At 39.3% G+C, this 25763-nt stretch overlaps 1 protein-coding gene across 9 annotated transcripts in view; it reads left to right on the top strand.

Moving 5' to 3' along the window:
- Positions 1 to 19062: 19062 nt before the first annotated feature.
- The window catches only part of zbbx (zinc finger, B-box domain containing), an 84618-nt gene continuing 77917 nt past the window's right edge, over positions 19063 to 25763 (top strand). For all 9 annotated transcript variants that reach the window (XR_009828382.1, XR_009828381.1, XR_009828384.1 and 6 more), the window contains exons 1-3: positions 19063 to 19203; positions 19488 to 19543; positions 25475 to 25603. Coding sequence is in view for 5 of the 9 variants with exons in the window: in XM_062068154.1 (XP_061924138.1) it covers positions 25539 to 25603 (65 nt within the window). In the remaining 4 variants the exon portion in view is untranslated. The remainder of the gene's footprint in view (positions 19204 to 19487; positions 19544 to 25474; positions 25604 to 25763) is intronic.

Raw genomic sequence — 25763 nt, 5'->3', positions numbered from 1 at the left:
GGTGGTTTAGATTGGGTCATATAAATAAATGCTGTACAATTATTGCTTGACAGCACAATAATGGCAGCGTTATTTTCTCTTGGCCACCAAATGTTGACAAAATGGCAGCAATCAGTTTCTTGAACATGTGCCGTGTCACGGGCCAAGTTGATGATACTGAGTTTGGACACCCCTTGCCTAGGTGCATGTTTTGTAATGGTATGAATACAGTTCAAAACAAAGTTATCAATAGTTATGTTCAAAATAACAATATTAATGTTACGTTTCAGGGGGAGTAGTGACGGCACAGTTTCACAAGGGGCTGATGTTGCTCTATGTTTTATTATAAATATGCGCAATATATATAATAATACACAATACTAATTATATATATATTAAACAAGAGAATGGCGTGTGACTAATTCAAAAGCATGTGTGTGAGGCTATGTGTGTGATTAGCTGTAGTGTGTTACCAAATGCTGAACGAGGAGAAGGAACAAGGCAGGAAGGCAGTCCGTGAGCACGCGGAGACAGTCAGGGAGAATGGCGAGGCGTCAGAGGTCCGTGTCCAAGCGGAGGTCGAAGATGAAGGGAGGCAGTCCAGAATCCAGAGAGGATCAACAGGGGATCACAGGAGAACTCTGGAAAGCACTGCGGTAGGACAGCACGGACATCAGACACGGAAACAAGGAAGTCACAGGGGGAGAGCGAATACGCAGGATAGAAGCCAGACACGGGTAACAAATGATTAAGTTCCGGCCACTGTGTCAGGTTCAAACACCGAACTATCTATTAAACAAGACAAGAAGCAAGGAATGAAACAGAGACAGGATTCAATTTAGCTCATGAGGAGAGCGCGTGTGGACCTGCACCCTCCGTCAGTGTCACCCCACCGCTCTGAGGAACAAGCTCCACACGCCTCCTCATTTATTTGGGCATTTCCTGATTACATAGCTGAAGCTGCTTCTAAGGGGAGGGGGTCATAAACATCTGCCGCACTGGGTCATAAACAGTTCAAACAAAAAGGTGCCCGGAGCGGTGTCAGGTTTGCCTCCTCTCTGCTCGTAGATTTCGGGTCCTTCCTGTGGCAGTCCAGTAGGTCAAAGAAACCGACACCTCCACGGCGCATTCCATCGCACACAGTGGAGGTTTACAAGCCGTCCGCCTTTTGTTTGATGAGATCAAAGACAGCTTTTACCGCTCGCCCTCACGGAGGTGCTGGCAGCCCTTGTTGCAGATGACAAGCGGGGTCGAGCCCGCGCCGTGACAATTTACAGCGAAATAAACAAAAACCTGTTACTCAAATTTTCAAGATCGAATGATGATTTAGTTTAATGTTGACCTGGTAAGTCCTGGCTGGGTATTGAACCATCATCCTCTGCAACAAAAGGCACAAACATGTGCCTTTGCAACACCAAGGATTGACAGACAAAAAGTAACCATGAAGCACATGACCCCTACTGTTTTCAAGTTTTCTTTCTTTGACTTATATTGACGTTTAGAGGCCACATTTTTTTCTCCGACTGCTTGCTTGTCGGCACATCTGACTGCTGATTGGTCAGCTGCTGCGTGCTGTCAATTGTTGCAGCTCGAGCCAATCAATGACCTTGTGGGCGGTCTAAGGGAGGGGGGGTGGGGCACAGGCTTTGGCGGTCGTTTTCTGCAAGAGTGCTTGGCTCGTCTCGGTTGAAAATAGCGAAACATTATTTTTGGATGGCAAAAAGTGCAAGGGACCAAACTCTGTCCTTAAAAACACGGTCACTATTAGGTCTTAATAGCTGGAGACACAAGTGAGTAGCCACAGTCCACAGTCAAGCACGGCGGTGGTTGAGTTGTTATCTGGGGCTGCATAATTCCTGCAGACACTGGGGAGCCGCGGTTCATTGAGGCAAGTAGGGGCAATTCTATGGAGGTTAATTTGTGTCTTTATTATGAAAGCTTTTTTTGGAAACTGGCTTTATAGAACTCATTTTTTTGTGAGCAACCTCCACTGTGTTATATATATATATATATATATATATATATATATATATATATATATATATATATATATATATATATATATATATATATATATATATATATATATATATATATATATATATATATATATATATATATATATATATATATATATATATAAAGGGATCCAAGCACAATCAGCAGATTACATGCATCTAGTAGCATATAGTGCTATACATAACCTGCCACTTTGTAACACCTGTGTCATGTGACTTCAGACTTGACACCTCATTGGCTGGTTCTGAGGCAGGATCAATTGCTTTACTCTTAATTTACCCAAAGTGGGTCTTGAGTTTTGAAGCAACAAATACTTCTGCACTGATGTTTTTCATTAAATTTGTACATACACATTTTTTATACACTGAATTTTTCTGCACTGAATATTTTTACACTGAATTTTTCCACACTGATTTTTTTTTACTCTAAATTTTTTACTCTACATTTTTTCACGGTGAATTTTTCTACACTGATTTTTTCTACAATTGATTTTTAAACATTGAATTTTTATACCCTGAATTTTTCTGCTCTTTTTTTTTTTTCACACCAAATTCACACACTTAACATTTATACAGTTAATTATTTTTCTGCACTGAATTGTTTTACGCTGAAATTTTCTACACTGAATTTTTTACACTGAATTTTTCTGCACTGAATTTTTTTAGGCTGACTTTTTCTACACTGAACTTTTTTACGCTGAATATTTTACACTGAATTTTCCTACACTGATGTTTTTCACACTGAATTTTTTTACACTGAATTGTTTCTACGCTGAATTTTTTTGGACTTAATTTTTTTACACAAAATGTTTTCTACAATGAATTGTTAAACACTGAATTTTTATAGCCTGAAATTTTTTGCCCTTATTTTTTTTACACCAAAATTGTACGCACTAAATTTTTTTACACAGAATTTTTCTGCCCTGAATTTTTTTACACTGAATGTTTTACGCAGAATTTTTGTACACTGATTTTTTTACAACTAAACTTTTCTATACTGAAATGTTTTTACACTGAATGTTCATACACTGAATTTTTCTGCACTTAATTTTTTTTATTCTAAATTTTTCACCCTGAATTTTTTTACAATGAATTGTTAAACACTGAATTTTTATAGCCTGAATTTTTCTGCTCTTATTTTTTTTTACACCAAATTTGTACGCACTAAATTTTTATACACATCATTTTTCTGCACTGATTTTCTTTGCGCTGAATTTTAGTACACTGAATTTTTTACGCTGAATTTTGCTACACTGAATGGTTTTTACGCTGTATTTTATACACTGAATTTCTCTGCACTTAATTTTTTTAGGCTGAATTTTTCTACGCTGAACTTTTTTACGCTGAATATTTTACACTGAATTTTCCTACACTGATGTTTTTCACACTGAATTTTTTTACACTGAATTGTTTCTACGCTGAATTTTTTTGGACTTAATTTTTTTACACAAAATGTTTTCTACAATGAATTGTTAAACACTGAATTTTTATAGCCTGAAATTTTTTGCCCTTATTTTTTTTACACCAAATTTGTACGCACTAAATTTTTTTACACAGAATTTTTCTGCCCTGAATTTTTTTACACTGAATGTTTTATGCAGAATTTTTCTACACTGATTTATTTTACTCTAAATTTTTTACTCTAAATTTTTTCACGGTGAATTTTTCTACACTGATTTTTTTTACTCTAAATTCTTACCCTACATTTTTTCGCGCTGATTTTTTCTACACTGATTTTTTCTACAATTGATTTTAAACACTAAAATTTTATACCCTGAATTTTTCTGCTCTTTTTTTTTACACCAAATTCATACACACTTAACATTTATACAGTTAATTCTTTTTCTGCACTGAATTGTTTTACGCTGAATTTTTATACACTGAATTTTTTACACTGAATTTTTCTGCACTGAATTTTTTTAGGCTGAATTTTTCTACGCTGAACTTTTTTACGCTGAATATTTTACACTGAATTTTCCTACACTGATGTTTTTCACACTGAATTTTTTTACACTGAATTGTTTCTACGCTGAATTTTTTTGGACTTAATTTTTTTACACAAAATGTTTTCCACAATGAATTGTTAAACACTGAATTTTTATAGCCTGAAATTTTTTGCCCTTATTTTTTTTACACCAAATTTGTACGCACTCAATTTTTTTACACAGAATTTTTCTGCCCTGAATTTTTTTACACTGAATGTTTTACGCATAATTTTTGTACACTGATTTTTTTACAACTAAATTTTTCTATACTGAAATGTTTTTACGCTGAATGTTCATACACTGAATTTTTCTGCACTTAATTTTTTTTATTCTAAATTTTTCACCCTGAATTTTTCTACAATGAATTGTTAAACACTGAATTTTTATAGCCTGAATTTTTCTGCTCTTATTTTTTTTTACACCAAATTTGTACGCACTAAATTTTTATACACATCATTTTTCTGCACTGATTTTCTTTGTGCTGAATTTTAATACACTGAATTTTTTACGCTGAATTTTGCTACACTGAATTGTTTTTACGCTGTATTTTATACACTGAATTTCTCTGCACTTAATTTTTTTACACAAAATGTTTATACACTGAATTATTATACACTGATTTTTTTTTTTTACACATAATATTTCTACGCTGAATTTCTCTGCACTGAATTTTTCTGTACTGAATTTTTCTTCACTGAATTTTTTTACACTGAATTTTTATACCATTAATTTTTCTGCTCTTATTTTTTTTTAACACTAAATATTTAAACACTGAATTTTTTTGCACTGAATTTTTTTTACGCTGAATTTTCTACATCGAATTGTTTTTACGCTGAATTTTCATACACAGAATTTTTCTGCACACTCATTTTTCATACAATGAATTGTTTTTACACTGAATTATTTTACACACTGCATTTAAAAACACTGAATTTTAACACGCGGATTTTTTAAACACACATTTTGCTTACAAACTTCTATTTAATAACATTGTCAGCATAATTTGATGGGAAAAAAAATTAAACCGAAAAAGTTTGTCACATACACTTTGTGTCCAAAAAAAGCTTTCGTAATAAAGACACAAATTAACCTCCATATAATTCCACCATCTGCTGTGACATTCTAAGACGAAGCATGATCCCCTGTCTTCTGCTTTCAAAGCTGTACACTGACTACTTTGTATGGTGTTGTCCTTAAGGAAGATATCACAGACTACATGATATGCAGCATGTTAATAAACTAAAGGAAGGAAACTTAAGACTCTCAGTTTTTTTCCCTGAGATTGGATCCCATTATTTTCAAAATGGGTGTACAACACAGCGAGAGTTAATTTAGAAACATCTATTGGCAGACGTTCACGGTACTTCATAATTGAGCAAAGAAGCTCTCGTGTGACCCCCAGGCGCTTTTAGTTCGGTGCAACAATAAGGGAAACTTCCTTGCACGAGCAGATGTCAGCCTGCATGTTAAAATGACTTTAAAAATTGATAGTACAAGCTGAAAATTAACATAAGTTTGTTGCGGCTATGATGGGTTTGGAACTGAACGCAAAATGCGAAATAGTCTAAAATGGTGCAGCTAAGTTGGTAATGACATATAAAAGGTAATCTAATGAGATCCTTGATTCAAAACATCTCTTAAAAGTAGGGGTCCCCAACGTTTTCCAAGCCAAGGACCCTAAAACTAATGAATCCCCTACTTGTGTATCTTGTATGGAATTGTGTTTTAAATGAAAGTGGTCCCAGACGGTCGCGAGTTGAACTATGGTTGATTGGTTGATTGGTTGTCTTACTAACCAATCGTTTTTTTTTACGATCCAAACCCTCAAACAGGGCATTGTGTGGCCCTAAACAGGATTTTGCTTTAATATTACTTCTTTATAATTATTAGATTCCTGAAGGGCCCCACACAAACCTGAACCTAGTGTCAGAATAATTGTATCTAAGTTATCACAAAACTTTGTGTTTCAATGAGTTCCCGGCGAGCAGACAAAAGCTGTCTTTGATCTTACCAATCAAAAGGCTTGTAAAACTCCACTGTGTAGGATGGGAAGCGACATGAAGGTGTCGGTTTCTTTGATGCATCTTGACCCGAGATCTACAAAGCGGAGAGGAAGCAGGACCTGACTCCCATCCAGGCACCTTTTCTTTGAACTGTTTTGTGGACCAAAGGCAGCGGCTGTTTACGACCCCCTTCCTTTAGAAACAGCTGTTGCCATGTAATCAGGGAAAATCCAAATAAAAGAGGAGGCGTACAATCTTTCGTCAGAGCATGGTGGGACACTGTACAAGAGTACAGCCCAGACGTTTCTCCTCAATTGAGCTAAATTGAATTCTGTCTCTGTTTAATTCCTTGCTTCTTTGTCTGTTTAATAGATGTCATCAGTGTTTGAACCTGACACCTAGCATCACTCAGTATGCTTACATGAACCTTAAGACAAATTATCGACGTAATTTAGTTGAAACTAGCTTAATAAAAAAAACCTTTTTAAAGGTGTTTACATGCAGCTTATGATGTCGCCAAATTTTGTATGGAAAATACTTGAATAGGATGTGAGACTTTTTTAAAGATGTGATGAACATATCTCGATTACCGTATTTTCCGGACCATAGGGTGCACCGGATGAGCGGGTCCAGTCAGGTCTATTTTCATACAAAAGGCGCACCGGATAATAGGCCGCATTAAAGGGGTCATATTATTATTATTTTTTCTAAATGTAAAACACTTCCTTGTGGTCTACATAACATGTAATGGTGGTTCTTTGGTCAAAATGTTGCATACATTACGTTTTCCAGATCATCTTAAAGCCGCTTTCTGACAGTCGCTTCAAGACGTGCCGTTTTGTGGGCGGTCTTATTTACGTGGCTCACCTTCAGCAGCGTCTTCTCCCCGTCATCTTTGTTGTAGCGGTGTAGCGTGCAAGGACGGGAGTGGAAGAAGTGTCAAAAGATGGCGCTAACTGTTTTAATGATATTCAGACTTTACTTCAATCAATAACGGAGCAGCATCTCCTCGTTCGTGGCTCACGAGTGCAATAACAAGGCCGGAAATGTGTCCCGTGAAAAACCGTCTCTAATAACTAAAGTTCCTTGGGTGAATAATGTAAACTCACTACACCGGTATGTTTTAGCGCTTTCATGGCGAGTTTACTGACAGATATAAATAAGAACTTTACACTACTTTATATTAGTAATGGCAACAGCTGAGGATGAATGTCACATAACAAGAAGATAGAGAAAAAGAAGAAACTTACAAAGGTGGCAATGCGCACATTTTCAGGACTTATGCAGATCCCAAATACAGATCAGCAGGTACCAGAAGGTAAAAAAAGTTGCTTTTGCATGATATTGCAAAACAAAACATCAGATAATATCTCTTACCTTATACACACACCATAATAATACTCGTATGTTGAAGCACAGTACAATCCATCAAGCGGTGTGGCTTCGTAGCTTACCATAATCGTACTAAAACATATTGATAGATTTTTGAGCACTGTGTGTAATGTTCTATATTTTCAATGGAACATATGCAATTTTGGTGTTGTTTTCTTGTGTCATATTGCAGTCTACACCTATCTCTTATGTGTGACGGCCATCTACTGGTTACACTTATAATTTCACCATGTACCAAGTAAAATAGCTTCGACGTCTGTAAGCACAACCAAAATGATTCCGTACATTAGGTGCACCGTGTTATAAGGCGCACTGTTGAGTTTTGAGAAAATGAAAGCATTTTAAGTGCGCCTTATAGTCCGAAAAATACTGTGTTTTATTTTAAACCAGATCCCTCTTGCATGTAAACACTCCCAATGATCGATCGTTGTACCCGATGTTGTGCGTACGTACCAGTATTACCCATAAGAATAACCCAGAAGCACAGTAGATGGCACACTCCATGATCAGAGAGCTAACTATATTTCCACGTTTATGCCTTGGTTTCATCGATATTGTTTTTCGGAAGTGCTCGAACCAATGATGTCATTGGGCCTTTTTAGGGGGTCTAAAGGCTAAATAAAATTTCCTTAAAAAGTTCAGTTTTATTTTGTTTTTTTTACAAAATATTCCAGACAAATTTGATATATAGTAGCCAGAATGTGCGTTTTAAAAATTATGCAATCCGTCATTATTCACTTATAGAATTATAAATATGTAAAATTTTGCTTCACCACTTAGTGTAAGGTAGAGATTATTTGATGCTTGCGTGTGAATGCTCCAATGCTAAAGTTGAACTGAAATCCTGGAATTTTTTTTAGAATTGTTGAAGTAGAGCTGTTATGGTTTACAGAGTGGAGATGACGGTAAAGACACCAGGGGGCAGTATTGTTCAATGATTTATTATATATATATATCGTCAAAATATATATAATAATAAACAATACAAACTAGCTATACTTAAACTAAGGAATGGAGTGTGAGACCAAAATCCAAGAGTGTGTGTGGTGTTAAACTATGTGTGTAATTAACTGTTGTGTATTACTGTGATGTTGGATGAGGAAGCAGACAAATCCAAAGGGGGTTAGGTGAAAGGGATCTGTGATCCAAGTGAGGTCCGTGGGGCAGAGAGACAGGCGACAAGGTCCGTGTCCAGGCGGGGGTCGAGGATCGAGGGCAATGGAAGGAAAGCATTGTGGACACAAAGGAGAAGACAGGGGACAAATCAAGCCTCAAAGAGGAAACACGGAGAGAGCATAAAGCTTGTCGCTTACGGTTCACCATCGAGAAACTAAGTTCCCGCCAGGATCTTTGGGTCCACTGGTCCTTTATTCAACTCCCTCTCATCAGGTCCAGGTGCGCTTATTGCAGATTGTCTGCGGCAAAGCGTGGGCGCGTTCTGCGCGGCAAACGCGGGGGCATGTCCTGTGGAGCTCACAGCGGAGCCTCTCGGTCAGTGGTTCTTAACCTTGTTGGAGGTACCAAACCCCATTAGTTTCATAAGCACATTCACCAAACCCTTCTTTAGTGAAAAATAAAATGACAAATTCAAGACAAAGTTATATGTTTTTGGTAACACTTTAGTATGGGGAACATATTCTAAGTAAAAAAGACTTAATTTAGAGTTATTTGGTTAGGGTTAGGGTTAGGGTTAGAGGGTTAGGGCCAGGGTTAGAGGGATAGGGTTATAATAAGGCCATGCGGAATAAGGCATTATTAAGTACTTAATAATGACTAGTTCGAGAAAGGGGATCGAGAAAGTTTACGTTCACGCCGTGATCCCTGCAAGTAACCGCGCTGCTCTACTCCATGGCAACGCGGCGAAACAAAAAACTTTCAACTCGGGTACCCTCCCGTTCTGGCGTCCAGGGGCAGTCTGGGCGGAGATCTGGTAGCAACACTGCTGCCGGTCTCCAACCAAGAATACTGCAACTGAACGTTGAAGGGCTCACAGATGCCAAAACATCCGTCATCGAGCACATGGCCCACACCACCCAAGCCATGGTCATCCTCCTTCAGGAACCCCACCGCCCAACAGCGGACAAGCTAGCGATCACCAACTTCACGCTAGCTGGGTCAATCCTGAGCAAGAAGCATGGCCTTGCCACGTTTGTCCACAACGATCTGAGCTGGACCCTCGCCGATCGATCACCGGACAACTCCGAGATCGAGTGGCTGCGAGTGGACGTTGGCGACATCAAAATTGTCAACGTCTACAAACCACCACCCTCACAACTCACGCCAGTGTCACTGCCAGTGCTTGAACCACCGTGTGTATATGCTGGTGATTTCAACTGCCGGCATACACGGTGGGGATACAGTACCACCTCACCGAGCGGGGAAACTCTTTCTGACTGGGCAGAGCGCAACTCGCTCAACCTTCTCTACAACCCGAAGGGCCCAGCCAGCTTTCACTCCGCTCGGCATAACACTGACACGAACCCTGACCTGGCTTTCGTGAGTGTCGGTGTGGACACCCAGCTCCCCGACAGACGTGTTCTAGGAATGTTCCCCAGGTCGCAACACCGACCGTCGCTGATATCGGTGCCCGACCTCGTGACAACAGTTCCGAGCGGACCGATGAAGCGATGGAACTTCCGGAAGGCCAATTGGAAACTCTATCGCCTCCATACCAACAAGTCCACACGGTGTCTCCCACCACCAGACACACCCAACGTGGACGAGGCATACCAGGACTTCTGTAGGGCACTAACATCTGCGGCCAAAAAAGCCATCCCACGCGGCCGGCGTAAGAACTACAAACCATGCTGGGATGGCGAGTGCGAGACCCTCTACAGCGCCTTCCTCCGGGCTCCCTATGGCCCGGAGGCTAACAATTCAGCCACTGCCCTTCTTTCCACTCTTGGAAGGAAGAGGCACCAGCGCTGGAAAGAGGCAGTCCACTCCATCGACTTCTCGCACACTAGCCGTATCGCGTGGAGCACTTTGAACAACTTGACTGGTAGGTCTGAGCGCGCACCCCGAACATGCCCCGTTACAGCAAATGCTATTGCAGCACAGGTTGTGAAAAACGGGGCATATACCGGGATAAATCGAGATTTTTCCCGGGCGGTGCGCCAGGAAACTGCAGACCTCTGGAGGACAACAACATCTAGCGAGTGTAACATCTCCGGTGAGTTTTCACCGGAGGAGTTCACAGCTGCCCTCCAGTATACCAAACCAGGCAAGTCTGCTGGGCCTGACAACATCTGCCCAGAACTCGTGCTCCACGCTGCCCCTGCAATGAAGTCCTGGCTGAGAGTTTTCCTGTCTTCTTGCCTGCGCCAACTCCGGATCCCCAGGATTTGGAGAAGGGCCACTGTTGTCGCTATCCCCAAGCCGAACAAGCCAAAGGATGACGTAACGAGCTACAGACCAATCTCGTTGCTCTGCGTCCCCTTTAAAGTCCTCGAGCGCCTGATTCACGCCCGTGTCGAGCCCATCATAGACCCCCACCTCCCCCGGGAGCAGGCGGGTTTTCGACGTGGGAAGTCCACGGTGGATCAGGTCGCCCTCCTTACCCAGGACATCGAGGACTGCTTTGAGGCGAAAAAGAAGGCCGGTGCCGTCTTCATAGACCTGACTGCTGCCTATGACACAGTCTGGCACCGCGGCCTCACCTGCAAACTTCTCCGCCTGCTTCCAGACAGGCACATGGTCAAAATGATCATGGAGCTTGTCTGGAACCGCAGCTTTACTCTCACCACCAGTAACGGAGATAAAAGCAGGTTGCGGCGCCTGAAAAATGGCGTCCCCCAGGGATCTGTCCTGGCTCCCCTCCTGTATAACATCTATACATACGACCTGCCTGCCACAGTCTCACGGAGGTTCGCATACGCAGACGATCTCGCGCTGCTGCACTCCGACAGGGACTGGCAGGCCTTGGAGGGAACTCTAAGCCAGGACATGGAGACTTTAGTGGCTTACCTCCATAACTGGAGATTGAAGCTCAGCGAATCCAAGACGGTGACACAAGCTTTCCACCTATACAATTGGGAAGCGGATCGTGAGATCAGGTTCGAGGTGCGGAAGCCGGATGGGGCTTCCCTTACCCTATGCCGGCCTCGTCCTACACCTGAAGACCCTCGTCCTGACCCTAAATACCTTGGGGTCACCCTGGACAGGTCGCTCACTTTCCGTAAACACCTCTTGGCAACACGCAAGAAACTCAACACCCGCGTCTCACTGCTGAGACGGTTGGTCGGGTCTGGTTGGGGTGCCGGGGCAAGAACTCTGCGAACAGCAGCACTTGCCCTGGTCTACTCAACTGCTGAGTACTGCGCACCTGTCTGGGCGCGCAGTGCTCACTCTAAACAACTTGATGTCCCGATCAACGAAGCCTTGCGTGTTATCACTGGATGCCTGCGCCCCACCCCTGTGGAGCTACTGCCCATCTTAGCAGGCATCCAACCCGCTGAGCTTCGTCGCCAAGGTGCTGTAGCAACTCTGGCGGGCCGGGCAAACATGGATGAGAACCACCTGCTCCATGAAAGGCTCACACTCTCCTCAGAGCCAACGCCCCGCCTCCCCTCCAGAGACCCACTGGTACCAGCCGCCCTGAAGCTCCTGCAGCAATGCAGTGACAACAACATCAGGGCGGCTCACTGGGCGAATCACAAATGGAGCACGGACCTGGAGCATACCATCTCCTCCAGACTCCGTGACTTCATACCTGACACCGGCTCAATACCAGGCCTCTCACTACCACGAGTGGCCTGGGTGAGGCTTAACCGCCTCCGAACTGGTGTCGGTCGCTTTCGCTCAAACATGTTCCAGTGGGGCTTAGCACCTAACGCGACGTGTGAGTGTGGCGCGGAGGAGCAGACTGCCGACCACGTGATCCTGCGTTGCCCGATTTATCGTGCTCCTAATGGTTTGCGTGGCCTGGCGGACCTGGATGACTGCTCGGTGACCTGGCTCACTTCTGTGTGTCCTGACATATGAACGGGAGGGCCCCCCGGGCCTGGGGTGGTAAAAGGCATAGACCCTCGGCCTCAGGTCCGGGTGCCGGAAAACAGCTGCCCATACGATGAAGAAGAAGACTAGTTAAGAGCCAATATGTTACTAATTTGCATGTTAATAGGCAACTAATTAATGGTGAATATGTTCCCCATACTAAAGTGTTACCATGTTTTTTTTACTGGTGCACAAAATGAACCGTACATGAACATCACCTTGTTCAAAGAACAAAACCAACACAGTGTCTAAACCAGGGGTCCCCAAACTTTTTGACTCGGGCCGGGCTGTACACACATATATTTATATATATATATATATATATATATATATATATATATATATATATATATATATATATATATATACATACCTTGTCTTTATATTCCAGCGAGTTAATCCGTTTTGTCATTTAACATTGTCACATTATCGATGGGAAAATTAATTTTTAGACAATATGATTTGCCTGAGCAACTAGGAGACACCGAGAGTAACAAGCGGTAGAAAATGGATTAGAAATGAAAGATTTAAAAAAATAATAATAATAAATAAAATAATTTAAAAAAAAAAAATAGAGTTTTTTTACTTGGGATTTCCCGTGGGCCGGATTTTGGATGCTGGGGGGGCCGGATCCGGCCCGCGGGCCGTAGTTTTGGGGACCCCTGGTCTAAACTCACAACAAATTACACACCTGCAAATCAGTGTGACTTCTGCTTTTGCCGTATCCATAATACGCCAATAGGGAGAAGTTTTTATTTACACGATGAGTCGGGTGTGTTTTGACCTCCGCCGAACCCCTGAGGCCGACTCACCAAACCCCTAGGGTTCGATCGAACCCAGGTTAAGAACCACTGCTCTAGGTGCTCCCGCAGAGGAGGGAGAAGCAGACTGCACGTGCGCCGTAACAGAGCACACAATTCCCAAACAGGCTGAATATTTTGAAGTTGGAACAATTTGAATCAGATGAAAAATGCGGGAGTTGTTGAACTTTGAAGAATGTCCCATTGATTTCAATGGGAATTTCCTCCAAATTTGGGAATTTCGGGAAAAGCGGGAATTTTTTTGAATAGGGTACAAAGCTTGAATGGTCTGAATGAGTTGATGTTGGAATTTTTAAAATCGGTCGAGAAATGTTGAAGTAGAAGAATTCCGAAAAACAATTTTCACCACCTTCAATAACCCACATCAGTTTAATGTAATAACTCCAGGTTGGAACAATGGGAATGAGGCCGTATTAAAATTCCGCAGAAGGCACCACATTATTCCAAACAAGGGTCACGCGTGGTCCTCCACATGCTATACAGTCTTGAACATGCAGGTCACACCAGGTAGGGGATTAAAAGTGTCCACTTGAGGGTGTTTGCTTGGTATTAATCCTGCGATAAGACTGCAGAGTTGTTCTTTTAACATGCATTGGCTGGAGGGGATGGGTGGTCTCCAACAGCTTGGGAGTGATAAGAACACATAGATATGATCAAATAATATCAGAAGGACATTTTCCATCCAGGTTTTTATTGTTGGGTGTTGTGAGTTTACACCCAAGTGTGCATTGGGTGTGCATGAAGCATCTACAAAACACCAAAACCAGTGAAATTGGCACGTTGTGTAAATCATGAATAAAAACAGAATACAATGATTTGCAAATCCTTTTCAACTTATATTCAATTGAATGGACTGCAAAGACAAGATATTTAATGTTCGAACTGGAAAACGTTGTTTTTTTTTGCAAATATTAGCTCATTAGGAATTTGATGCCAAAAAAGCTGGCACAAGTGGCAAAAAAGACTGATAAAGTTGAGGAATGCTCATCAAACACTTACTTGGAACATCCCACAGGTGAACAGGCAAATTGGGAACAGATGGGTGTCATCAGTGGGTATAAAAGCAGCTTCCATGAAATGCTCAGTCATTCACAATCAAGGATAGGGCGAGGGTCACCACTTTGTGAACAAATGCGTGAGCAAATTGTTTAAGAATAACATTTCTCAACCAGCTATTGCAAGGAATTGTGTGATTTCACCATCTACGGTCCGTAATATCATCAATGGGTTCAAAGAATCTGGAGAAATCTCTGCACGTAAGCAGCGAGGCTGAAAACCAACATTGAATGCCCGTGACCTTCGATCCCTCAGGCGGTACTGCATCAAAAACAGACATCAGTGTGTAAAGGATATCACCACATGGGGTCAGGAACACTTCAGAAAACCACTGTTAGTAACTACAGTTCGTCGCTTCATATGTAAGTGCAAGTTAGAACTCTACTATGCAAAGCGAAAGCCATTTATCAACAACACCCAGAAAGGCAGCCGGCTTCGCTGGGTCCGAGCTCATCTAAGATGGACTGATGCAAAGTGCAAAAGTGTTCTGTGGTCTGACGAGTCCACGTTTTAAATTGTTTTTGGAAACTGTGGACGTCGTGTCCCCCGGAACAAAGAGGAAAAGAACCATCCGGATTGTTATAGGCGCAAAGTTGAAAAGCCAGCATCTGTGATGGTATGGGGGTGTATTAGTGCCCCAGGCATGGGTAACTTACACATCTATGAAGGCACTATTAATGCTTTTGGTTTTGGAGCAACATATGTTCCCATCCAAGCAACGTTATCATGGACGCCCCTGCTTATTTCAGCAAGACAATGCCAAGCCACGTGTTACAACAGCGTGGCTTCATAGTAAAAGAGTGCGGGTACTAGACTGGCCTGCCTGTAGTCCAGACCTGTCTCCCATTGAAAATATGTAGCGCATTTTGAAGCCTAAAATACCACAACGGAGACCCCCGGACTGTTGAACAACTTAAGCTGTACATCAAGCAAGAATGGGAAAGAATTCCGCCTGACAAGCTTCAATTATTGGTCTCCTCAGTTCCAAAACATTTACTGAGTGTTGTTAAAAGGAAAGGCCATGTAACACAGTGGTAAAAATGCCCCTGTGCCAACTTTTTTGCAACGTGTTGCTGCCATTAAATAATGAGTTAATGATTATTTGAAAAAAAAAAGAAGTTTCTCAGTTAGAACATCAAATATCTTGTCTTTGCAGTCTATTCAATTGAATATAAGTTGAAAAGGATTTGCAAATCATTATATTGTTTTTATTTACGATTTACACAACGTGCCAACTGCACTGGTTTTGGGTTTTGTAAACACAGCAGATGCCTTTGATTACAAGACCATCATCATTGTCTACAGATAGCCCTGACATTCACATGATTGTCCTTCTGCTGTTGCTCTCTTGTATTTAGTCCTTCTTTTTTCTATCATGTTCTTTATAGTCCTTTAATTGCCCTTTTACCCCAAACCCCCCCAATCCCCATTTTAGCACAGCTTCGGCTCCTCGTTTATTGATCTTTCTCCTCCTCGCTCATCGGTATGCCCGCGCATGGCCGTCCGTCTTCACCGGCCGAGGGAGCAAAAAACGGCCGTGAGAGAGTCACTGCTGAGCAGCCAAGACAGAACCCAGCTGGGAGGGTCACGACCCTAAATGACCATCCAGCCACGGCCACGCTCAATAAGTCACACATGCTCTCTTCCATGATGGCAGGTGCAGCAGGTCATGGGCCTTCTCCAGCGTGCGGGGAGGAGGTTCAGAGATGGACAGAATGACAAAAGAGAGGCTAAGGTCTAAAAAAAAATGCAGTATTTAGTGATTTAGGTGCTTGTCAGGATAATAACAGTATAAGTCTTACCTTTGAGTAGACAACATTGTTGTAAATATCATCATTATCAGTTTGTATCATTAAATTCATTCAGCTCATCTATCAATATTTAAAAAATGTTTTAAATTTATTTTATTTTTTTCCTTCCCCTTGCTGATTACATCATCAAAAACATACAGAAATGAAAAGCGAAGAGAGACAAAGAATCCATCTGTTAGATCATCACCCGGATTTTTAAATAGTCTGGAATTCTGTTTTGCGATGATTGACATTCGCATGTCTTTGCCAATTGAGTCAGGTCTTTTGAACGACTCTTTTAAGTGAACGATGAGAACCGATTCTCAGTTGTGAGCTGTTAGTTTGGGAGCCGTTTTTTATGCACATACAAATTTTCCGTCGATATTTACCACTTTGGATGAAAAAATGAGTCGAGAGTTAAAGGACTTTTTTTTCCCCGTATAATTTTCTACTCACATTCTTATGTCCTAATTTTTACTGCAGTTGTATTTATATTTTTTTTATACCCGTTACTGCATTTCATTTGTACTTGTTATCTGTGTAACTATTTTCTATATTGTTAACTGCTATGAAAATATAGCACCGTCTTATTGAATGTTGCAAGGGTCCCCAAACTTTTTGACTCGGGGGGCCGCATTGGGTTAAAACAATTTGGCCGGGCGCCAGGCTGTATATATACACATATATATACATATACATATACATATATATATATATATATATATATATATATATATATGTATGTATATATATATATATATATATATATATATATATATATATATATATATATATATATATATATATATATATATATATATATATCTATATATATATATATATATATATATATATATATATATACAGTATGTATATATATATATATAAATATATACGTATGTATGTATATATATATATATATATATATATATATATATATATATATACATATATATATATATATATACATATATATATATATATATATATATATATATATATATATATATATATATATATATATATATATATATATATATATATATAAATATATATATATATATATATATATATATATATATATATATATATATATATATATATATATATATATATATATATATATATATATATATATATAAAGTTATATGTATATGTACACTACCGTGGGGCGGTATAGCTCGGTTGGTAGAGCGGCCGTGCCAGCAACTTGAGGGTTGCAGGTTCGATCCCTGCTTCCGCCATCCTAGTCACTGCCGTTGTGTCCCTGGGCAAGACACTTTACCCACCTGCTCCCAGTGCCACCCACACTGGTTTGAATGTAACTTAGATATTGGGTTTCACTATGTAAAGCGCTTTGAGTCACTTGAGAAAAAGCGCTATATAAATGTAATTCACTTCACTTCACTTCACCGTTCAAAAGTTTGGGGTCACATTGAAATTGAAATTATTTTTGAAGGAAAAGCACTGTACTTTTCAATGAACATAACTTTAAACTAGTCTTAACTTTAAAGAAATACACTCTATACATTGCTAATGTGGTAAATGACTATTCTAGCTGCAAATGTCTGGTTTTTGGTGCAATATCTACATAGGTGTATAGAGGCCCATTTCCAGCAACTATCACTCCAGTGTTCTAATGGTACAATGTGTTTGCTCATTGGCTCAGAAGGCTAATTGATGATTAGAAAACCCTTGTGCAATTATGTTCACACATTTGAAAACAGTTTAGCTCGTTACAGAAGCTACAAAACTGACCTTCCATTAAACAGATTGAGTTTCTGGAGCATCACATTTGTGGGGTCAATTAAACGCTCAAAATGGCCAGAAAAAGAGAACTTTCATCTGAAACTCGACAGTCTATTCTTGTTCTTAGAAATGAAGGCTATTCCACAAAATTGTTTGGGTGACCCCAAACTTTTGAACGGTAGTGTATATATATATATATATATATTCATATATATATAGATTTATATATATATATATATATATATATATATATATATATATATATATATATATATATATATATATATATATATATATATATATATATATATATATATATATATATATACACATATATATATAGATATATATATATATATATATATATATATATATATATATATATATATATATACATATAAATATATCTATGTATTTATTTATATATATATATATATATATATGAATATATATATGAATCTATATATATATATATATATATATATATATATATATATATATATATATATATATATATATATATATATATATATATATATATATATATATATATATATATATATATATATATATATATATATATATATATATATATATATATCCTTTCGCGCTTATTGACTGAAAGAGCGCGATAATGTCACGTTGTCGATGGGAAAATGCATTTTTAGACAATATGATTTGCCTGAGCGACTAGGAGACACAGAGAGTAACAAGCGGTAGAAAATGGATTAGAAAGGCCAGATTTAAAAAAATAATTTAAAAAAATAAAACTAAATATATATATATTTTTTTAAACCAGCAACTTCCTGTGGGCCGGATTTTGGACGCTGGCAGGCCGGATCTGGCCCGCAGGTCGTAGTTTGGGGGCCACTGGTTTACAGTGTAAATGCAACAAAAAATAAAATGATGTCCAATATTTCTAAATAACTCCCACTATTAAAGTAATAATTATATAAATCAAATTATTCTCACGTACATATTATTGTAAAACTGTTACGGGAGATTGTTTTCTTGATTAAAAAAACCCCCACTGTTCAACAAAAAACAGAACGAGCCAGCCTGTTGAACGGCTCTTTTAAAGAACGGCTCCTCAAGATTCGACTCCTTTCAAAGAGCCATAAATCCCATCTCTAATCGATGTTAATCATTTAAATGTTTTTTAATAATAAAGAGTCAATTCCGGGCTCCAAACATTAGCTTTCACTAAAATCTCGCCATTAACAGAACTATCGCGAGAAAAAGAAATGGGCGTCACGTGATGCAGTTGTCATGGAAACGCTTGCCAATACAGCCGGCAGAGTGAGTCCAGGAAACGACGAACTACGAGCGTTTATTCCTCTAGTATTGGGAAACAAACGCTCTAATAAAAAACATGTTGAATTAGGTTGTCCACCAGCCTGGGTCACAACCGTCAGGTAAGTTTCTAATCTCCAATAATTGATGTTTTTGTCGTCACTATGACCAATTAGCTTACATCATATGTTAGCATGACGTCATGTTCGTGTTTCCTTTGGAGACTCCAGCTTTCGTGATGCGTGACTTTAACTTATATAGTAAATATATATATGTCATATTAGTGCTAGGAGTTTTGTTCAACACTCTGCTGTCTTAAATTGTTGTGCCAATTCCACCAATAAGCTCCAACTTGCCTATTTATTTTCTAAATAGTGTACGTGCTTTCCCTCTATTTATTTTTCAGACCTGAGTGAGTGTAAATATATGCCCACAAGGTGACAGGTTGTCAACCTGTTGCAGGTGAGTTTGTCTGCCTTTTTTTTACAGTCCTTTTCTTGTCCAAATAGTCCAATATGTGTTTATTTACTTAACTTTGTTCATGTTTTGGGTGCTACTAGAGGTGGTTTGCATGTGTGCCTATTTTGCATGTTCTTCCTCTTATCTGGCTTCCTCCCTAAGTCTTGAACTATACAAAGTATTTCAATGGTTGGAATCTGCGCTTTTGCATGATATTCGAGTTACTATGGTAATCTAAGTCACAGCAGGCACCAAGCAGTGTGGGTGGAGGAGCGTTTCCACAGAGTGTTTCCAGAGTGTCAGCCTGAAATGCGGGTGTCAGGGACAGACGCGGAAGGAGATTTTCACAACAAAGTTCTAAAGCTAAATGATGTATCAGATATATCAGATTGTAGGTGGGTTTATTTGTACCCTTCGCGTTCATGTTTCGCTGTTTTGTTGCATTTCGCTTGATAGTAAAATATGTCAATCGAGTGTGATGTTCATATGTTGTCAATATTCAGTGTTTTATCGTTCATAGTTAATATTGTAAATCCCACATTCTTTATTTTCATGTACATTCTGGGTGTCTCATTCAGTAAAGACATTTACAATTCCATTCCTTTTTTTTAAGGCGGTCTGTCATAACGTTTTTATCATTCAATCAGACATTATTGTGAGGTTTTGTATTAGTGTTCCTAAAAATAGATATACCGGCCCCCAGACACAATTTTTTCTCTAAATTTGGCCCCTGAGTCAAAATAATTGCCCAGGCCTGCTCTATATAATAGTCAATAGGTGTGAACACAGTGTTTTACATTCATCTATGTGTGGCATACTGCCACAATTAGATATGGACCGCAAGAAAAAGATTTAGTGTCTGACCCAAAAAAATATGTACCGTATTTTCCGGACCATAGGGCGCACCGGATTATAAGGCGCACTGCCGATGAATGGTCTATTTTTGATCTTTTTTCATATATTAGGCGCACCAGATTATAGGGCGCAAAAAAGGAATCAACATTATTATTATTATTTTCTAAATGTAAAACACTTCCTTGTGGTCTACATAACATGTAATGGTTTCTTTGGTCAAAATGTTGCATAGATGATGTTTTACAGATCATCTTCAAGACGCTTTCTGACAGTGGCTTCCGGATGCGCCGTTTTGTGGGCGGTCTTATTTACGTGGCTCCCCTTTGGCAGCGTCTTCTCCCCGTCATCTTTGTTGTAGCGGTGTAGCGTGCAAAAACGGGAGTGGAAGAAGTGTCAAAAGATGGAGCTAACTGTTTTAATGACATTCAGACTTTACTTAAATCAATATCGAAGCAGCATCTCCTCATCCGGAAACAACCACACCGGAAATGGGTCCCGTGAAAAACCGTCCGACTGGAACTCTAATAACTAAAGTTCCTTGGGTGAATAATGTAAACTCACTGCGCCGGTATGTTTTAGCGCATTCATGGCGAGTTTACTGACATATAAGTAAGAAATTTACACTACTTTATATTAGAAACGGCAACAGCGGAGGATGAATGTCCCATAACAAGAAAATAGAGAAAAAAAATCGATTACGGTGTTGGCGCAGACGCACGGTTTTTCAGGATTTACGCAGATCTCAAATACAGATCAGCAGGTACCAGAAAGTAAGAAAAGTTGCTTTTGCATAATATCGTAAAACAATACGCCAGATAATATGTCTTACCTTATACACACGCCATAATAACACTTGTATTTTTAATGCACCGACAATCCTTCAAGCGGTGTGGCTTCATAGCTAACCAAAGTCATTTTGATAGATTTTTGAGCGCCGCGTGTAATGTTCAATATTTTCAATGGAACATTTAAAATGTTCGTGTTTACATGAGACCCATCGTCGTGCAGCCTACACTTATCTCATGTTTGACTGCCATTTACTGGTCACACTTATCATTACATCATGTACCAAATAAAATAGCTTTGAGGTGGGTAAGCTCAACCAAACTTATTCCTTACATTAGGAGCACCGGGTTACAAGGCGCACTGTCGAGTTTTGAGAAAAATAAAAGATTTTAAGTGCGCCTTATAGTCCAGAAAATACGGTATACTACAGATTTGGCATTTTCGACTTTACTCACAAACTAGGGATGTGCGTATCGATCCTGTGGTATCACGCTACTCATTTGGCATCACTTTTCTGAAAAAAGTATCGATATAAACCAAAACAACGGTGTGTGGGGGGTGCGAGCATCACTTTCAGATGTTTTTGATTACTTACTTAACTTGCTATGTGCTGGGACACCCCTGTACCTGGCAGAGTATAGAGCTGGCCCAGTCATGTCACAGGAGACAGCGAATGAGCGTCGTCAACGTGCAACACACACACAGCCAGCCGACAGTGTTGTTACTTTTCCTGAACAGCAATCTGAGACTTCAGTAAAGTGTGACGTGTGACGACATATCTCTAGTACACTAAAGGTGTGATGGTGTCAGACATTTTTGTAGATAATTTTTCCAAGTTCATTTTCTCAGGGAACTGTCTTTCATATGCAGGTTTATAGGACAAGGAAATCCTAGTTTATTGTGATAAGGAAATTATTGACTTTGCTTCAGAGAAGTGTTATAAGTTTACTTCCACAAAGAGGTTTGAAACATAATATTGCTATGAATAATTGTTTTTTAAGCTTTTTCTACCAATACTTTTTTTTGAGAAATAAGAAAAGTGAAAATGTGTATATTTTTGTTTATATTTAATTTATTTTTCTTATTTATGTTATTTATTTTAATTTAACTTTTATTATATATTGACCATAATAAATGTGGTATAAATGGTCTGTATTTGTCTTGTGATTTGTCTTAAATAATAACAATAGTAATAATATTTTTGACTGACAAAAATTGACAATAAGAAATTAATGGTATCGGTATCAGTATCGATGAAAATGCAAGAGAAAGTATCGGTATCGTATCGAATCCTAAAAGTGTGGTATCGCCCATCCCTATCACAAACTATCTGTGTAGCTTGTTGCGCATTAAGCATGTACTTGTTCTTTAATACAGTGGTATCTCGGGATACAATTTTAATTGGTTCTGTGACGCAGCTTGTACCTTGAAAAACTCATATTGTGAAACACCGTCGCCTATTGAAATAGATTAAAACCAATCCAATGTCTTTGGCCCCCCCGAAACAGCACACTTTTAATATGTAACATGCTTTTCGAAAAGAAAAACTAACTTTTAGAAATAGAATATTGTATGAAGAACGATATAATAGTATGTACTAACTGCTGTAAGTTATGAAGTTATTCAATAATAATGTACAACATTTATCTTGGAGAGTGGACTTCAACAGTATTTCCGTCGGGCTGCTTCTCTGTTAAACACCAACAATGGCTTTTACTTATTTTCATGGAAACATGTTAGATATTATTCCAACGTCCTTGGCTCGCGTTATTTACTCATTATGCTTGAACAGTGGTGGGCCGTCAGGGCCAGCCAGGCCTTCTCTGCTGGCCTAACATTACCACACATTATGATCATAATTAAAGATAAAAGTCATTTTTAATTTACTTTCCCTTAATGTCTAAAAGTATTCATATTCTCTTCATGTCACATTATTCTTTACAGTGCTGTTGTTTTTAGATTAGAGTTTGTATCCAATCAGAATTCAGCTAGCTTATGTTGCCATGCTGTACGGAATCTATGAAGTCTTCAGAATCAACAATGCAGGCGTCTGCACAGACACAAACAGTTGATAGACAATTGCGATAGCCAATCAGATCACGAGTTGTTGTCAGTAAGGCCTTCTAGCTGGCCTAAGGTTGAACGGGACATTTACGCGTCCTGTGATTGGATGCTCACTGGGGCCGTTAGCGGATGAATTTGAGAACACACACAGTTGACAGACAGTTGCGATAGCCAATCAGATCACAAGTTGTTGACAGTAGCCTCCCTAGCTAGCCTGATGTTAAAAAGACTGTGATTGGATACTCACTTTTTATTCCAAAGTGAGTATCCATTCACAAGTTTCAGTTTAGCAGAAAACAGGTAGTGTTGACCCACAAACGAGAAGAACAAAGCGTTGATTAGATGGCAGATATAAATTTGCTAGGCCATTTTCAAGAAGGATATTTAAAGAGAAACTACATCTTGTGAAACGATGTTGGCGATTAAATGGGGAAATGCCCACCATTTCCACTCGAATCAACGGACTACGAGGGGCCATACGGCGTCGAATGGGTGCTACAAATTGTCAGTTCAAATATTTAATTTTTTCATGTTTAATAGGATTTTTTTTGCAATTTTAATTTTGACAGTACAACATAAGATATGTTTTAATTGCTGATGCGGGTTTATTGATTTTTAATGAGCCAGAAAATAACCCGTTTTGTACACTGTTGGTGGTGATTCAAAAGCCAGTAGTTCGCAAATGTGTTTCTGTATAGTATTTCTCCATCAATGGTCATGTGGGGACATACATTATGTTATTTTGAGAGGTAATCATTGAAGTCGGACATCACTGAAGGCCGAGGTGGGAAACGCACGGCCCCGCCACTGCTTGAATATAACTGCTTTGCCATGTCGGCGCATGTTTTTCGATAATTTCTTACTTTTATTCAATGAATAGCCTCCACTTCTTTTCAGCCGAGAGATAGCTTATATCCCGAAAAAACCCGTAAGCCGTGGTCCCACTCTATAGCGCAGTGGTTCTTAACATGGGTTCGATCGAACCCTAGGGGTTCGGTGAGTCGGCCTCAGGGGTTCGGCGCAGGTCAAAACACACCCGACTCATTGTGTAAATAAAAACTTTTCCCTATCGCCGTATTACGGATACGGCAACAGCAGAAGTCAGACTGATTTGCAGGTGTGTAATTTGTTGTGAGTTTATGCACTGTGTTGGTTTTGCTCTTTGAACAAGGTGATGTTCATGCACGGTTCATTTTGTGCACCAGTAAAAAAACATGGTAACACTTTAGTATGGGGAACATATTCACCATTAATTAGGTGCTTATTAACATGCAAATTAGTAACATATTGGCTCTTAACTAGTCATTATTAAGTACTTATTAACGCCTTATTCGGCATGGCCTTATTATAACCCTAATCCTCTAACCCTAACCCTAACCACATAACTCTAAATTAAGTCTTTGTTACTTAGAATATGTTCCCCATACTAAAGTGTTACCAAAAACATAACTTTGTCTTGAATTTGAAAAAAACAACATTTTATTTTTCACTAAAGAAGGGTTCAGTGAATGCGCATATGAAACTGGTGGGGTTCGGTACCTCCAACAAGGTTAAGAACCACTGCTATAGCGATATGTCAGAGGGGCAATGTTGATACCTTACCTTTTAAAATGGAAAATTGACCTAACACCTGTAAGTAGACCACTTCATGTTCTGTTATTAAATAAGGTTTAAGGACATGTGATAATGTCACACATTTCTTATGTCACAAACCCAAACACTCTTTATGTGGTGTTTACAACCATTCACACTTATTTACAGCATAACGAGGGAAGCTGCCAGCAACCGCAATCAGCCGAGCCGTCCACTCGGTCATCAGTGACGGATTACCTGATCCTAAATAATGTATTATTGTTCCGTATTCTTTTACTGGCCTAAAAGTCATGACAGAAACAGCAATGTTTGCTTTGTCATTGCCTCAAGGTTCCCCTCGCTGAGTGAAACTTAACAAGCCTCATCATTCCAAAGTCATTACGTTATCAGCTGTGTCGCTGGCACTTTCTCAGCTCTAGCTGTAACAATATACCTAAAATGCCTCACTTAACTAATTTCTCAATAGCCCTTTAAACATTTACTGCCAGTTGTTTTAACCACCCTCCATAGCTTTTGGCAAATATGTCATGCTTTCATTTTTAGAAGGTGATGACAGGGGTGTTGTACTTGGTGTGAATTACTTTAAAATGAGTGTGATCATGCCTGTAATCTCATTATCTTTGGATTTCATTGCAGAAAAAGCCTTTTTGTAAAACAACACGGGAAGAAGAATACCCGTGCGCCCAGCCCAAGAATAGACATGAATCCAAATGAATTTGTGGGGCATCCCAACAGTAAATCCAAATCATTACAATTCAGTGCGAGGTAAGTTCAGATAACATCACTAAATATTTTTTGCCAGCACTTCATATTTATTTTGCTGCAATGCTTTATAGATAGATGCTTACAGTTTAAAAGTTAGGAAGAATAATGTGATCGGGATACTTCACCATGGCTCCCCGACACACTTAATGGGAAATGTAGT

The sequence above is a fragment of the Entelurus aequoreus genome, linkage group LG13 (assembly GCF_033978785.1).
Source record: "Entelurus aequoreus isolate RoL-2023_Sb linkage group LG13, RoL_Eaeq_v1.1, whole genome shotgun sequence".
Classification (NCBI taxonomy): domain Eukaryota; kingdom Metazoa; phylum Chordata; class Actinopteri; order Syngnathiformes; family Syngnathidae; genus Entelurus; species Entelurus aequoreus.
Note: the sequence above shows the minus strand (reverse complement) of the source record. Positions and strands in the feature narration are given on the sequence as shown.